Below are 17182 nucleotides of genomic sequence, written 5' to 3'. Positions count from 1 at the left end.
TGCTAGATATTGTTCAGCTGTATATGGGACTCTTACATGGGTGCAACCCTAGGGTGTAATGGTGGGAAATGATTGAAAGAATTGTGCAGAAACACATGGAAGCTCAGTACTGATGGGTCCATTGGAGAGTGAACAGAAGAATTAAGGAGTGGCACGGTAGCTCAGTGGTTAGTACTGCTGCCTCACAGCACCAGGTTCGATTCCAGCCTCAGGTGACTGTGTGGAGTTTGCACATTCTCCCCGTGTCTGCGTGGATTTTCTCCCACAGTCCAAAAATGTGCAGGTCAGGTGAATTGGCCGTAGTGTTAGGTGCATTAGTCAGAGGGGTGTAGGTTACTCTTCAGAGGGTCGGTGTGGACTGGTTCGACCGAAGGGCCTGTTTCCACACTGTAAGTAATCTAATCTAAGAATGAAACATGGAAGTATGGAGTTTCCCCTTGATTACTAGGCTAAGCATGTGACTCACTCTGTGAAGAGTGCCATGCATTACCTTCCACCCTCATTCAAAACATAAACGCATAATGGAACTAGAAAATGACAAATCACACCTGGATGGGTGGAGTCAGTGTTTTATTCCTGTCTGAACTCATGGGTTCTACTTGTAGGCAACTTAAAGCCCTTCAAGGGCAATAGCATTATTAATGCACTTATACAGTACAGGTTAAAGCCATCTGTATTCATTTTGTCCAGCATTTGAAATACTTGCAGTGCCCAATTGTGTGAGATAAAAATCCTGGTCGCAAATAATTCAAAGAATCCATACAGTGTGGGAACAGGCCCAACAAGTTCACACTGACCCTTCAAACAGCTTACCACCCAGACCCATCCCTCTGTCCTATCCCTGTAACCCTGCAATTTCCATGGCTACATATCCCTTAACACAATGGGTAGTTTAGCATGGCCAATCCACCTAACTTGCCTATCTTTGGACTGTGGGAGGAAGCCAGAGCACCAACGGAACCCCACACAGACACAGGGAGAAAATGCAAACTCCACAAAGATAGTCACTCAAGGATAGTCACTCTGGAGCTGAGGCAGCAGTGTTAACCTCTGAACTACCATGCTGCCGAATGCATTCTTCTGCATTTTGATTATGTCACTGATCATTACAGATTGATCACAGTCATCTCTGTGAAACAGAAGTAATTAGGGTTAATCTTAAAAGTGGCACATGGAGTCCACTATTGAAATACAATTCAAGACCCCTGAGCTGCACAAGAGCATGGAGATTTACTCTCATCTTGAACAGTAAGTATTCACCAACTTGTTCTTATAGATAATGCTGCCTTTCTTAGGTGACATTGGCAACAAGATATCAGGAATTCAACCGCACTTGCAATCTCCTCCAACATTTGTGCAACAATGGCTGATGCTGCTTTGTCCATGAAGTAGCATTCTATGGCCATTCCTGTCAAAGTCCTCCATGTCTGACTGTACAGAGGAGCAAACTAAGACAGTGATGTGAATGCTGACTGCTCACATTACTATGGAGCTACTCTGTTTCTGATATTCTCCACACAGATTCATTAGAACCATGATCAGTGGATGTAATCACTACAGAGGTAAACGTTCCTGTTATCAGATGTCTTCTAAGGATAATGGCTGAGAGACAAGAGCTACTCTTTTCATTAACCATAGATGACGTCTCCATTTCACAATCCCTGACTTGAAGTCAAGTGTAGATAAATGCTGCCCATTCTTCAACCAGTACCAACATAGAGTAAATGATAGGCCTGCTACAAGCAAGGTTCCAATACTTAGATTGGTCTGGGGGCCCTTGCAGGGTTCGGTGCAAAGTTATAGCATGCTGGGCTTTGCACAACTACAGCAGGCAAAGAATGGATGTGATGGAATCTGAAGAGTTGTAAGGGCAGTAGCAGTCTTTTGCAGATGAATATAAGAACATTGTGCAGGAAAAACATTACTTGCAGTATATCAGAGTGCAACACTGTCAAGTTCAACAGGCCAGATAGGACTTCATTGACATTCCATACCAGTAGATGTGAGCTGGTGCAGTTACCACACATTCATTCTAAACCTGTTGCAAGTGATCCTTACTTGTTTCCAGAGGTAAATGAGTTCATAAATGTTTTTTAGCTAGCTTTTTCTTCTCTTTTTCTGATGTTAATTAAAAGAGAAAATTTTCAACTATTTGAGGGCAATCTGGATGTGATGGCCCTACACTGAACAATAAGATGATGTTACGCTATGCTAAACATTAAGGAAAGTAACCTGGGTAACTTGATTCATACAGCTGCAGTTACAATGACAGACAGATGAAAGTACAAAATAGCAATAGCAATGTATAAGTGTGACACTATTTGCAATGATGTGTCATCCATGCAACTAGTGTGCCCTCAGGAGGTTTTCTTTTTCATTTTCTTCCCACTGTACCTCCTATGAATGGCCATTGCTAGCTGGCAGTGCTTGACTTGGTGCACAGCTCAGATTTAAAAATGACAACAAAAGATATGAATGAAAAGTAAGTAAATGCTGAAGAATGTGTTCTAATCTAGTTATGTTTGACTATTTCAAGTAATAATTAGATGGATTTCTTTCTGAAAATAATTTTGGTATATATTACAAATCATTTGAAATATGTGATAAACATACAACATGCAGGAGAAAAATAAGGTGGCTTATGGCCCATATTTATAAAGTTCTTCACCATGAAGAACTTCTGGGTCTTTCCTGGGTCTGTTGTAGAGCATTTGACAAAGAATGACAATTACCAGTAAATCAGTTTCACTGTAACATGTGATTACAAAGATCTCTAAGAAACCTATTCCACTGTCCATTATCATAACAAATAACACTATACTTCAAGCGTCAAGCATTCCTGTGAATGTTACACTGTATTCACTCATTAACATCTCGAATATCAAGTAACAATTGTCAAATTACACCGAGTTAGAATGCAATTTTTTTACATTACTTTGGTCTCTTTTTTGTCTCTTCATATATCTAATTTGGCTTTACTTTGTTCATGTACACATATGAGCAGTTTATTTAAATTTAGTCCACAACACCAAAATCGTGAACCTGAATAAAATTTTAATATATAGGCTATCAGCTGAGCCAAATCAAATTTTGATTCACAGCTTTTATTTGTAAACTTTAAGAACTGAACATATATTATAGTTTATAAATCATGTTAAACTAAAGTTAAAAAAGGACCTTTAGAAAGTGGGAAGCTATATGTGGAAGTTAAATGTGAAGGAAGCAGTTTCAAAATTAATCTTACCTTGTCTCCAACAATAAAGGTGTTGATGGCCATTTTGCATCTAAATTAACAGTCACACCTTTGCCAGCTGCTTGAGTGTTGCAAAACCTCAACATGAGAACAATGAATTGTAGAGCCATCACCTTTGGAAATTGAAAAAAATGAAAACTTAAATTAACAAGTATGCCCTTCATGATATAACAAGGTAAAAAAAGACACAGACAAGGATTGAAATTAAAATAATGATATATAATAATATCAAACAAATAACAATCAAATGGTAAATGATTTAGCTTCAGTGAGTTTTGAGAAGATTTGTAGCTTAGGCCGAGGTTCTGTATGGAAGTTTGCTCGCTGAGCTGGAAAGTTCGTTTTCAGACCTTTCGTCACTATACTAAGTAACATCATCAGTTTGCAGATGACACCAAAATTGGAGATGTAGTGGACAGCGAAGGAGGTTATTTCAGACATCAACGGGATTTTGAGCAGATGGGCTGAGGAGTGGCAGATAGAGTTTAATTTAGATAAATGCGAGGCGCTGCAGTTTGGGAAAGCAAATCTTAGCTGGACTTATATACTTAATGGTAAGGTCCTAGAGAGTGTTGCTGAACAAAAAGATCTTGGAATGCTAGTTCATAGCTCCTTGAAATTAGAGTCACAGGTAGATAGGATAGTGAAGAAGGCATTTGGTATGCTTTCTTTTATCGGTCAGAACATTGATTATTAGATTAGATTACTTACAGTGTGGAAACAGGCCCTTCGGCCCAACAAGTCCACACCGACCCGCCGAAGCGCAACCCACCCATTCCCCTACATTTACCCCTTTTACCTGAGTCGGGAATTGAACCCGGGTCTCTGGCGCTGTGAGGCAGCAGTGCTAACCACTGTGCCTCCGTGCCGCCAATTAAAGGATTTGGGAGGTCATGTTGCGGCTGTACTGAACATTGGTTAGGCCACATTTGGAATATTATGTGCACTTCTGGCCTCCTTCCTATTGGAAGCATGTTGTGAAACCTGAAAGGGTTCAGAATAAATTTACAAAGGATGTTGCCAGGGTTGGAGGATTTGATCTATGGATAGGGGCTGAATAGGTTGGGGCTGTTTTCCCTGGAGACTCAGAGGCTGAGGGGTGACATAGAGGTTTATAAAATCATGAGCAGCATAGATAGGATTAATACTCAAAATCTTTTCCCTGGGGTGGGGGAGTCCAGAACTAGATGGCACAGGTTTAGGGTGAGAGGGAAAAGACATAAAAGGGACCTAAGGGGCAACTTTTTCACACAGAGAGTGGCATGTGCATGGAATGAGCTGCCAGAAGAAGCAGTGGAGGCTGATACAATTGCAACATTTAAAAGGCATCTGGATGGGTATATGAATAGGAAGGGTTTAGAGGGATATGGGCTAAGTGCTGGCGAATGAGACTAGAATAGATTGGTATATCTGGTTAGCATGGTTGAGTTGGACCGAAGTGTCTGTTTCCTTGCTGTACATTTCTATGACTCTATTTACCACCCTCTGAGAAAGAGTACAGGAAATTACGTCAGCACAGCAAATGATATCACCACAAGAAATGACATCACCAACCCCAAGGAAACGTAAGCACATAAATAGAAAACAGGTCACTAACACCGAAGGCTCACTGATAATGTTAACTAATATGGTGACAAAACGAACCTTCCAACTCAGCGAGCAAACTCACATCCATGATTTAGTTTGTATCACTTCATTGGCTGTCACTCAGTTTGTGTGGAACCTATCCTGTAAAAATCATTATAGTTTAATGACACTTAGAAGTAATTACACAGAAGTGAAATGGCACATTTTGTTTTAAGATATCACTCATCTTCAAAGTAACATTGAATCTTATATAGTTAGTGCTTTTTCAGTATGGAAATAGGCCATTTGGCCTATCATGTCCATATCGGTCAACAATCAACCATCTATTCCAAAATAAACAAAGCACCCGCAGACGCTGGAAATCTCAAACAAAAATAGGAAGTGCTGGAGAAACTCTGCATGGTCTGAAAGCATCTATCGGGAGAGAGAGAGAAAAACAGAATTAAACTTTCAAGTCCAGAGACCTTTTGTCAGCACTTTTGCACTGTTTAGCTTCTATTCCAAATCTTTTTTCCAGCATTGACCCACAGCCTTATATGCCAAGGTACTTCTAGTGCTCGTTAACATAATTAAATGTTTTGAGTGTTCCCACCTCCACCACCTTTTCACACATACATTCCAGAAACCCACAATCCTCTGGATGAGTAAGTTTTCCTCCAATCCCCTGTAAATCTCCTGCTCCTTACATTAATACTGTGCTCCTCAGTTAGTGCCCCTCTGTGAAGAGGAAAGGTTTCTCACTAAACTGCACACCTCGATTGAGTCCCTCACTCTCAGCATCAAAGCAAATTACTGTGGATGCTGGAATCTGAAACCAAAAAAAGAGAAAATGCTGGAAAATCTCAGCAAGTCTTGCAGCATCTGTAAGGAGAGAAAACAGCTGACATTTTGAGGTGATAATGACAGTGCATAAAGAGATTATAGGGAGATTAGGAGCTGTGAATGACCAAGGCTGAAGTCAGTGCTATGTGACAAAATATGTGGGGGATGGGTGAAGTAGAGGCAAAACGGAAAACAGGGAGAAGGGTAGCAAAGGAGAGGATTATCCCATCTCGACCCCTCTGTTTTCATTCTGCTCTGTAATTTTATTTTATTTATTTATTTGTATATTTCTTTCACTGTTCTGTACCTCTTATTTCTTGATTATTTCTCTTTCTCTTGCTCCCCACTCTCTCAGCACCTTTTTCCTCTCCTCTTCCCCCTTTGCTATCCTTCTCCCCTGTTTTCCATTTTGCCTCTGCTTCACCCATCCCCCACATATTCTGTCACATAGCACTGGCTTCAGCCTTGGTCATTCACAGTTCCTAATCTCCCTATAATCTCTCTCTGCACTGTCATTATCACCTCTTTATTGCTACCTTTGCTTCTGGAGCCATGACTCACCTTCTCTCTGCCAAGTATAAATGCCTCCCTTATTTCTTCTTTTTTATTAGCTTTGACAAAAGGTCAGTTAGACCTGAAGTGTCAGCTCTTTTCTCTCCTTACAGATGCTGCCAGACTTGCTGAGATTTTCCAGCATTTTCTCTTTTTTTGCCCTCACTCTCAGCCTTCTCTGTTCTAAGGAAACCAAGCCCATGTAGTCTCCCTTCATAGCTTAATTATTCCAGCCCAGGCAACATCCTGGTGAATCCCCTCTGTAGCCTCTCTAGTACAATTGCAACCTTCCCATAATTGGTGACCAGAACTACACACAATATTCCAGCAGTGGCCTAAGTAGTGAAATATGAAACTCCATTATAACCTCCTTGCTCTTGTATTCAATTTGACTAATAAAGGCATATAAAAAGCCATATGCCTTTTTAATCACTTAATCTACTTTTCCCACTGCCTTCAATGGTCTACAGATATGTATGGTAATACTGTAAACTTCAGAACTTTAATAACTGTACACGGATTGAAAGAATTAGTGACAACAATGCTTAGAATAACTGTAAAGGGACAAGAACAAACTATTATACAGGAACTGAAAGTAATTAGCCATCCCTGGGAGAAGGAGAAGTGAAAGCTACATGAATAAAACTGTTTTAATAATTGCTTGATAATTGGCTGCCATATGCCACAAGGAAAAATGATTGCCCTGCAGAAGAATGTAAAGAGTTAACGGCAGGAAAGTTGTGTCTTCAAACAAACAAGCCCATGCCAAATGTAACAAGGAACAAAGAAACTGCTTCTGATCAGAGGGCAAGCTGCAGACTTGCAACATTGTGAATGAAAGAATCTAAAGGATCATCAATAATGTCATACTACAAACTTGAAGGATGCAACATTGTATAAGAATTCAATTTCAGGGTTCCTCAGGGACAGGACTCTGGAGAACAACACTGCACAAGGATCAAACCCTGGACACATCCAGAGAAAACATTGTTGGTTGGAATCATAGGTAAATTCCACCATTAAACACATAATAGCCAAGTTGAATTGTGAGGCTTAACTTGCTTCCTTGAAGGGACTTAGGGTTGATTGCCTGTGTCAAGTATGCAATTCTTTTTGTGTCATTGTAGGTTTCCTCAGGGTGTTCCAGTTTCCTCCCACAGGTGTGCAGGTTAGATGAATTGGACAATAGTGTCCAGGGATGTGCAGGTTAAGTGAGTTAGCTATGGTAAATATGGGGTTATGGGGATAGGGTGGGATGCAGAGTCTGGCCACGATGCTCTTCAGAGGTTTGGTGCAGACTTGAAAGGCTGTCTGGCCTCTTTCCGTGCTGTATGAATTCTGCTCTATGATTTTATTTGGTTGCTACATGCAATAAAGTTTAAATAATTTTTTCACTATTTGATTGTCTGAGAGATTTCTTAATAAGTAGCTCAATTAAAGGTAGCTTATTGTAATTTACTCACAACAGTAATCAAGGTCCCTCTGATCATCTGTACTTTTTAGGCTCCTACCATTCAATGTGTATTCCAGTTTGCCATGTCAGACTTCATCAAAAGTCTTACACATCCAATGGGATCTCTTCAGGGATAGAAATGACCAGGATAGGAGGGATGGATTCCACCTGAATTTGGAAGGGAACCTCATGAGAGATTTGTTAGTGTTACTTGGGGGGCTTTAAACTAGTGAGCGAGGTGGGGGTTGCTGAGGGAGACACCAAAGCAAAGCTGAGAAAAAAAGAGAAAAGGCTGATGCTGGTGCAGTAGATAAGAGAGCAAGTCAAGTAGTCAAGACAAACAAGAACTTGGCAGAGAACGAGGTAAGCACTGAACCACATTTACTTCAATGAAAGAGGCTTGACAGGTAAGGCAGATGAACTTAGGGCATGGTTGGGAATATGAGACTGGCATTCAACACAGTGAATCACCTGTATCTGCTTGGGTCTCTGCGAGCTTTTGGACTTTGTAACACACTTTGTCATCTGACTTCTGCACGCTGCTGAAGTGTGTCTAGTGAATGTTACTGGGTCGCTGACGGCGCCTACACTTTGGATGGGGAGTGTGTCAGGGTTGCTCCCTGTTCAGCCAGCTTTATTGTCTCTGGTATAGAGCCTGTGCCTCTTGGGTAAGTGGCTGTCGAGTTGGCTCCATACAGAGGAGGCCTTTCATGGTTGATGGGTGCCAGAGGAGAGACAGTGTATCATCGCCTAGATAACCATATTCTGATGTTAATTTTATTGTTGATTTCATTTGATTTTGTTTTTGCTTTGTTGCCCCAGGAAGAGGGCTGTATTATCTTTGCTTTGTATTAATTTTGGACTCCTTGAAAGAAGCAAGGAGCCTTTTATTTTAACCCGTGTTCCCTATCCCAGAAGTGCTTAATGAGGTCCATGTAAGGGAACTTTACTTTCATTTGTAATGGCTGGAAGAACCTTTCCCTCTGACCTTTTTAAGAAAGTTTACTTTTCTGTTTTAAAAGAGTAGAATGAGCTTTACTCTGAACTGAACTGAGTGTCTGATGGGGGCAGTGTCAGGGGAGGTTTGAATTTTCTGGTGGTACCTTTTGTTTAAAAGATTAAAAGGTTGCATTTCAGACTGGAGGCCTAAGACTAGTAGTGTGCTGCAATGACTAGTGTTGAGTCCACTGTTTTTTGTCATTTATATAAATGATTTGAATGTGATATAGGAGACATGATTAGTAAGTTCGCAGATGACACCAAAATAGATTGTGAGGCAAACAGTGAAGGTGATTATCTCAAAGTACAACTGGACCTTGATCAGATGGGTCAATGGGCCAAGAAATGGCATAAGGAGTCTAATTTAGATTAATGTAAGGTTGCATTTTGGTAAGGCCAATCCAGGCAGGATTTATATAGTTAATGGTAGGGCCCTGTGTACTGATGCCAAACAAAGTGATCTAGGGGTGCTGGTCAAAGTTTGTTGAAAGAGGAGTCACAGGTTGACAGAGTGGTGAAGTCAGTATTTAGAACGTTTGTCTTAATTGGTCTGAACACTGAGTATAGGAGTTGGGATGTCATGGTGTGGCTGTGCAGGACATTGGTGAGGCCACTTTGAGGGTGCTGAAAAGATTTACAAGGATGTTTCCAGGACAGGAGGGTTTGAGTAATGAGGAGAGGCTGAGAGGTGACCTTCATAGAGATTTTAAAAATCATCAGCACTGGATAGGGTGAATGGCCAAGGTCTCCTTCCTAGGATGGGGGGAGTTCAAAACTAAAGGGCAAAGGTTTAAGGTGAGAGGAGAAAGATTTATAAAGGACATGAGGGGTTACATTTTCACGCAGAGGATGACACGTGTATAAAACGAGCTGCCAGAGTGGAGATGGGTACTATTACAATGTTTAACGGCATCTGGATGGGTACATGATGGAAAGGGTTGAGAGGGTTATGGGCCAAATGCTGGCAAACGAGACTAGTTCAGACTGGGATGTCTGGTACAATGTGTTTATGTCAACCAAAGAGTCTGTTTGTTGTTGTATGACTCTAAGTCCACGTAGACTACAACAACTGTATTACCGTTATTCACACACCTAGTCACCTCCTTGAAAAGTTTAATCAAATTTGAGAGAAATGATCTCCCTCTTCCAAAGCCATGTCAAGTATCCTTGATTAATACTTGCTTCTCCAAGTGGAGATTAATTTTGTCCCTTAGAATATTTTTTAATAGTTTACTTATCACTGATGTTGTAAATGTTTTTCTAATATTACTTGTTCAATATTACTCCATTTGCTATTCCATATTAGCTTATCAAGCAACAGCTTCTTACAGATACACTAAAAAAAATTAATATCAGTCATGGGGAGTGTCTAAAAATGCCACTTTGGAAAAATTGTCATATAAGTAAATATGGTTTAGCAAAGGAAAGACAAATCATGCTGAACTAAATTGCTTGAGTTTGTTTTGAGGCAACAGAAAGGATTGTTGTGGGTAATGCTGTTGATATGACATCCCTAGCCTTCCAAGAGGATTTGATTAAAAGCCTAAAGAACAGACTTGAGTAAAGTTACAGCACATGGATTTTATAAGGAACAATCAACATGGATACAGAATTGGCTGAGCGCCTGCAGGGGCTTTTGCCCGAAACGTTGATTCTCCTGTTCCTTGGGTGCTGCCTAACCTGCTGTGCTTTTCCAGCTCCACTCTCCTGAGAGGAGGATAGTGTTGAACTTCAAAAGGGACAGATGATGGAAAGTATGGACAGGTGGCCAAGGTAATTAAGAAGGCATATGGCATGCTTGCCTTCATCAGCCAGAGCATGGCATACAAGAGTTGGCAAACAATGTTTCAGCTACATAAAACCATTGTTAGGCCACATTTGGAGTATAGTGTGCAGTTTTAGTTGTCCCACCACCAGAAGGACTCAAAGCTTTGGAGAGAGTACAGAGAAGGTTCACCAGAATGTTGCCTGGTCTCAACAGCATTGGTTATGAGGAAAGGTTAATATGACTCGGATTGTTTTCACTGGAAAGACGGCAGCTGAGAGGAAATTTATAGAGATCTACAAAATTATGAGAGGCATGGAAAGGGTAGATAGTCAGAAGTTTTTTTCTCAGGGTTGAAGTTTCAATTACAAGGGGAAACAGGTTCAAGGTGAGAGAGGGAAAGTGTAAGATAGGTGTTTGAGGAAAGTTTTTCACGCAGAGTGGTTGGAGCCTGGAACGCAATGCCAGAAGAGATGGTGGAAGTTGGTGACATTTAAAAGGCATCAGGATGGTTACATGAATAGGGAGGGATATGGATAAAGGCAGTAGGTTTGTTGATTAGTTAGGGCATGATGATCGGCACAGGTTTGGAGGGCCAAAGAGCCTATTCCTGTGCTGTTCTTCTTTTTGTATCTTGTTCTAGATGACAGATAAAATTAGATGCAGAAAAGTGAGAAATGATTCATTTTGGTAGAAAGAACAAGCGGATGCAGTCAGATGTAGTAATTCCGGTCCAGAGACAAACATTGGAAATTTTAAGGAAGATGCAGAGACAAAATAAAACAAAGGGCATAATTCCAAATGGGGTGTGGGTTTTGAGCAGCCTGAGTACATTAAAACAAAAATCATTGAAGTGTTCTGAGTGTTTAATAAAGCAGATAGGTTTTCCTAGGTTCCAACAGAGGAGTATGGAACATAAAAGCAATAATATCCTGGTAAACCTGAGCTTCAACTGGAGTATTGTGTCCAGTTGGGATTGTTTTCCATGAAATGAATGTTGAAAGGAGATCTGATAGACGTGCTCAAAATCGTGAGGGACTGGACAGAATACAAAAAAATTGATATGATGATGAAATTGTTGAGATCCATGTAGCAATTTAAGACAATTTGAAAAGAAGAAACAGTGACATGAAGAAAAACTTGGCAAGTTGTGAGAATCTAGAGTGCACTGCTTGAGAATGTGGTGGAGGCAGATTCAATTGACAAATTCAAGAAGGAATGCGATTATTTTCTGAAAAAGGAAGGTATGCAGGATTATGGAGGAGAACACAGGGGAGTGGAACTAGATAAAGTTTTCTGTCCAGGAATTAATACAGACATGACAGGTCAAATGGCCTGGTTCTGTGTGGTAACTATTGTATGATTCTAAATGCTCACTGCATGTGTAAAGAGACAGCATTTGCAGCTTAAGTGCCTTAATCTACAAGGCTAAAGACCAAGAGCTGCTCAGTGGAATTAGGCTGGGTGATTGGTTGGCAGACACAATGGATCAAATTTTCACAATTGCTGTATACTTCTCTGATTATGAGATCCGTGATTATATACATTGTTGAAGTACGACACCGGCTGTGAAAATGATTGGAGAAAGTAAGGACTGCAGGTGCTGGAGATCAGAGTTGAAGAGTGTGGTGCTGGAAAAGTGCAGCCGGTCAGGCAGCATCCGAGGAGCAGGAGAATTGACATTTCGGGCATATACCCTTACTCCATTCCCTTTAACTCTGAGTCTTTAGGTAATCAGCCATATTTAAGGGGGTTGTCATTCATTCAAGGTTATCAAGCCATTTACCAAAAGTGTGTGGAATCTAAATTAATGTGTGACAAAAACAGAAGGTACTGGTGGAACTGAGCAGGTCCGACAGCATCTGTACAGAGAGAAAGTGAGTTTAACGTTTCACGTCCAGTGACTCTTCATCAGAACTGAAAGCATCTGGAAAAGTGTGGCCCAGTTTTGATTTAATGACTGAGAGTACTTGGGAAAGGAGGGAATAAAATAAATGAGATCGTGCAAAAGAGAGAGAGAGAGGAGAAGCAAAGAAAGGAGTTGCTGCTGATAAGCCCTGAGGGAGATAAATGCTGAGGAAGATGGTAATGAGAAATCTCCATATGAAATAGGGGTGGATATGAGCATGGAGAAGGGTGTTCATGGTCTGAAATTGGACCTTACAGGACTCTACCATTGAGTTTTACAATTCTCATCAGCACTCTATTGATTAGATTAGATTATTTACAGTGTGGAAACAGGCCCTTCAGCCCAACAAGTCCACACCAACTCTCCGTAGAGCAACCCACCCAGGCCAATTCCCCTACATTTACCCCTTCACTTAACAGTACTGGCAATTTAGCATGGCCAATTCACCTAACCTGCACACTTTTGGACTGTAGGAAGAAACCGGAGCACCGGAGGAAACCCACACACGGGGAAAATGTACAAACTCCACACAGACGGTTGCATGAGGTGGGAATTGAACCCGGGTCTCTGGCGCTGTGAGAACCACTGTGCCACCATGTCACCCATGAAATTCCACCATCTGCAGTGGCAGGATTCGAACCCAAGTCCCCAGAACATCTGGAATAGTAGTTCAGCGATAATGCCACCATTAGTCCTGTACAAGGTCAAATTGCACTGAATTGGAGGGGACTAATATATTGGCAGGGAGATTTGTTAGAACTGCTCAGGAGGATTTAAACTAGTAAGGTAGGGGTTGGAACCCAGGGATATTGTGAAGAAAGAGATCAGTCTGAGACTGGTACAGTTGGGAAAAGAAGCAAGTCAAACACCCGGGGTGAGCAGGAACAAAGCAGAGAACAAGATAGGACTGATAAATTAAACTGCATTTATTTCAATGCAAGAGGCCTAACAGGGAAGGCAGATGGACTGGGATATCATAGCAATCACAGGGACATAGCTCAGGGATGGACAGGATTGGCTTAATATTCCAGGATACAAGAGAGGAGGGGGAAGTGACATTTTTGATTAGGGATAACATCATGGCTATACTTAGAAAGGATATTTCTGGGAATATATCCAGGGAAGTTATTTTGGTGGAAATGAGAAATAAGAAAGGAATGATCACCTTATTGAGATTGTATTGTAGACCCTCCTAATAGTCGGCGGTAAATTGGGAAACAAATTTGTAAGAGATCACAGTTATCTGTAAGAGGAATACAGTGATAATTGTAGTGGATTTTAACTTTCCAAATATAGACTGGGACTGCCATAGTATTAAGGATTCAGATGGCGAAGCATTTGTTAAGTGTGTACAAGAAAACGTTTTGATTCAGTATGTGGGTGTCCTAAAAGAGAGTGAAAAACTTGACCTACTCTTGGGAAATAAGGCAGGGCAAGTGCCTGAGGTGTCAGTGGGGAAGCACTTTGGGGCCAGCAAGCATAATTCTATTAATTTTAAAATAGTGATGGAAAAGGATAGACTGGATCTAAAAGTTAAAATTTGAGGAAGACCAATTTTGACAGTATTAGGCAAGAACCTTCAAAAGTTGATGGGGGTGGATGTTCACAGGTAAAGGGACGGCTAGAAAATGCAAAGCCTTCAAAAATGAGCTCACGAAAATCCAAAGACAGTATGCTCCTGTTAGGGTGAAAGGTGAGGCTGGGAGGTGTAGGGAGTGCTGGATGACTAAAGAAATTGAGGTATTGGTTAAAAAAAGAAGGAAATATATGTCAGATATAGACAGCAGAGATCCAGTGATGCCTTAGAATATAAAGTGGGAGTATGCTTAAGGGGGAAATCAGGAAGGCAAAAAATGAACATGAGGTAGCTTTGGCAAATATGGCTAAGGAGAATCTAAAGGAATTTTATAAATATATTAAGCAGAAAAGGGTAACTAGGGAGCGAATAGAGCCCCTCAAAGATCAGCAAGGCCACCTATGTGTGGAACCGCTGGAGACTGAGGAGATACTAAACGAATATTTTGCGTCAGTGTTTTCTGTGGAGAAGGACATGGAAGATATAGAATGTGGGAAAATAGATGGTAACGTTTTGAAAAAAATCCATATTACAGAGGAGGTGATGCTGGATGTCGTAAAATGCACCAAGATGGATAAACCCCCAGAACCTGATAAGGTGTACCCTCGAACTCTGTGGGAAGGTAGGGAAGTGATTGTTGGGCACTTTGCTGAGATATTTGTATCAACGATAGTCACAGGTGAGGTGCCAGAAGACTGGAGGTTAGCTAACACGGTGCCACTGTTCAAGAAAGGTGGTAAGGAAAAGTCAGGGAACTATAGACCAGTGGTGAGCAACTTGTTGAAGGGAATCCTAAGGGATAGGATTTGCATGTTTTTGGAAAGGCAAGGACCAATTAGGGATAGTCAACATAGCTTTGTGCATGGGAAATCATGTCTCACTAACTTGATTGAGTTTTTGAAGAAGTAACAAAGAGGATTGATGCGGGCAGAGCTTTTTTTTTTAAAAAGAGAGGGGTCTAGAAAGTGCCTAGTTTATCAATGGCAGAGGAGTGGCTAGTTCTCCCATTTCACACTTTTTCCAGTTGGGTTTAGCTGTGGCAGTCACAAGATGCTGGAGTTCAGAAAGGTTGTAAACTTCAGCAGATCATTCCTGACTGACTCTCTGTCTCTTTGAAATCTCTTTAGATGTTGTACCTCTAAAGAGTCTGTATTTCAATTTACCTTTTTGCCAAGGGGTGTGTTTATGGAATCTTACTGGATTGGAACAGTTCATGAGTTAAGTTGCTGTATCAGGTCAGTTAAGTTTTTCAATAGTTAAGTTATTCTAAATTCCATTTTCTTTTGTTCGTGTTTCAACTGTAGCGTTAAATAAATTCTATTTTGCTTAAAGCCAAATGGTTTGAGCAGCTGAATCACACCCAGAATATCCACTTCACATCTGCCTTTAAAATAAGAAAAAGTTGGGGTCTAGGCTACCTTAAAATATTTTGAGGGGGTCTGGCTTGGTCCAGAGTAGGTAATGGTCAACTCAGGGATATGCAGGGTCATGAGTTTGCAAACTATGTTCAAAGTCTACTGCTGTTGATGGCCCACAGTTTCACATGGACGTCCAGTCCTGAGTTATTAAATCTCCTTGAAATCTGTCACATTCAGTGTAGTGGTGATGCCGTACAATATGATAGGGAATATTCTCAATTTAAAGACAGGAAGGAAATCTGGCCATTCAGCTGTATCAAACCGCTCAGAAGTCTCAACAAATAAGGAATGGTAGCATCTGGCATCAAGTAAAGTCCTCCTTACTGCCTGCATGTTGACCTACTCCAAAATTAGCAGAGCTGACTAAAAGATAGTCAAGCAACAACCTTAGTCATATTTTCTGAATCATCCCTGACAGACAATGTCTAGATACTACCATCACCATCCCTGGATATGTCCTGTCCCACCAGCTGAGGTGGTGACACAATGGTTTATATTGCAAGGGAGTTGCCCTGGGAATCTCCATTCTCCCTCATTGAATCAATACTCCTCCACATTGAACATCTGGGAGGAAGTACTGAGGGTGACAAAAGAACAGAATGTATCCTGGGTGGGAGCCTAAATTACAGAATCCGTACAATGCAGAAATAAACCATTTGGCCTGTCAAGTCTGCATTGACCCTCACAACATCTCACCTTATCTCATCTCTGTAATTCCGCATGAGGTTTTTCCCATGGTTAACCTAACCTGCACACTACAGGTGTAATTTTATTTCATATTACACAACCTTGAACTTTGGAAGGAAACCAGAGAACCTGCAGGAAACCCATAGAATGGAAACCACAGGAAACCACAGAGAATGCATGAGCTCAGCACAGACAGTCGCCCAAGACTGGAATCAAACCAGGTTCCTGGTGCTATTAATAACAGTGTTAACCACTGTGCCGCCCCTAAATATCACTCAGTCATATCACTACTGACCAAGTTGATCAAATCTTAAAGAAAATAAATGTTGGACTGGGTATGCATGAGACGCTGAGTGCAAAGACTGCATCTTTTTATTTTTCTGCACTTTTGATTTTACAATGAAATGGGTAAAGGAATATTTTAAAATCAAAGAAATGGAACAGAGATTGCTGTACTTTTTAAAAGCAAGTAACCAGCACTATTGTAAGTGGCGTTTGCATTACTGCTTGTTAAAATGTAGTTTCAGATGAACCAGCAGTGGGAACATGTACAATGTGATATTCAGCTAGCAACAAGGAACTGACTGGTCTGTGGAAAGTTGACCAGCTATCAATGACAAAGGCTTTCTGTCTGCCAGCAACTATAATTGGCTCCCAGGTTGCTGAATAGCTTGTGGGTATGAACAAGGTAACCAGAAGCCTTCAGATGACCAGAAAAGGGAGTTGGTATATTTTTCTTTCTCTTCTCTTTTTCTGTAGTAAAAAATACTTAAAGATCGAAGGGAATCCATTTATTTTCCATCACTAAACTGTGGCTTTTAGCATGTGACATAAATTTGTGACTTTATAAGTTGTAAACCGTTGTTCTTAATCTATAACAAATAAATGAAAGTACCTGGAGAAGAGAGATCGTGGAGCAGAAAATCCTTCAGAACAGAAGGACTTGAAGAGGAGTCTGGCTTAAATGTTGGGCTTTTGCCCGAAATGTCGATTTTCCTGATCCTCAGTTGCGGCCTGACCTTCTGTGCTTTTCCAGAACCACTCTAATCTTGACTCTGATCTCCAGCATCTGCAGTCCTCACTTTTGCCTGTTTCTCTCACCACAAATGTTGTTGTACCCGCTGAGTTCCTCCAACATTTTCTGTTATTATTTAACACAAA

At 40.9% G+C, this 17182-nt stretch overlaps 1 protein-coding gene across 2 annotated transcripts in view; it reads right to left on the bottom strand.

The window, feature by feature from the left end:
- uggt2 (UDP-glucose glycoprotein glucosyltransferase 2) overlaps positions 1–17182 on the bottom strand; it is a 372492-nt gene that overhangs the window by 343900 nt on the left and 11410 nt on the right. Inside the window, exons 1-2 of one of the 2 annotated variants that reach the window (XM_060826542.1) lie at positions 4898–4960; positions 3245–3366 (exon numbers count right to left, since the gene is read on the bottom strand). In XM_060826542.1, the coding sequence (XP_060682525.1) occupies positions 3245–3363 (119 nt within the window). In that variant the 5' untranslated portion in view covers positions 3364–3366; positions 4898–4960. Of the gene's footprint in view, positions 1–3244; positions 3367–4897; positions 4961–17182 lie in introns of those variants that run through there. The other variant, XM_060826541.1, reaches the window with a different exon arrangement.

This window comes from Hemiscyllium ocellatum, chromosome 6 (genome assembly GCF_020745735.1).
Source record: "Hemiscyllium ocellatum isolate sHemOce1 chromosome 6, sHemOce1.pat.X.cur, whole genome shotgun sequence".
NCBI lineage: Eukaryota > Metazoa > Chordata > Chondrichthyes > Orectolobiformes > Hemiscylliidae > Hemiscyllium > Hemiscyllium ocellatum.
Note: the sequence above shows the minus strand (reverse complement) of the source record. Positions and strands in the feature narration are given on the sequence as shown.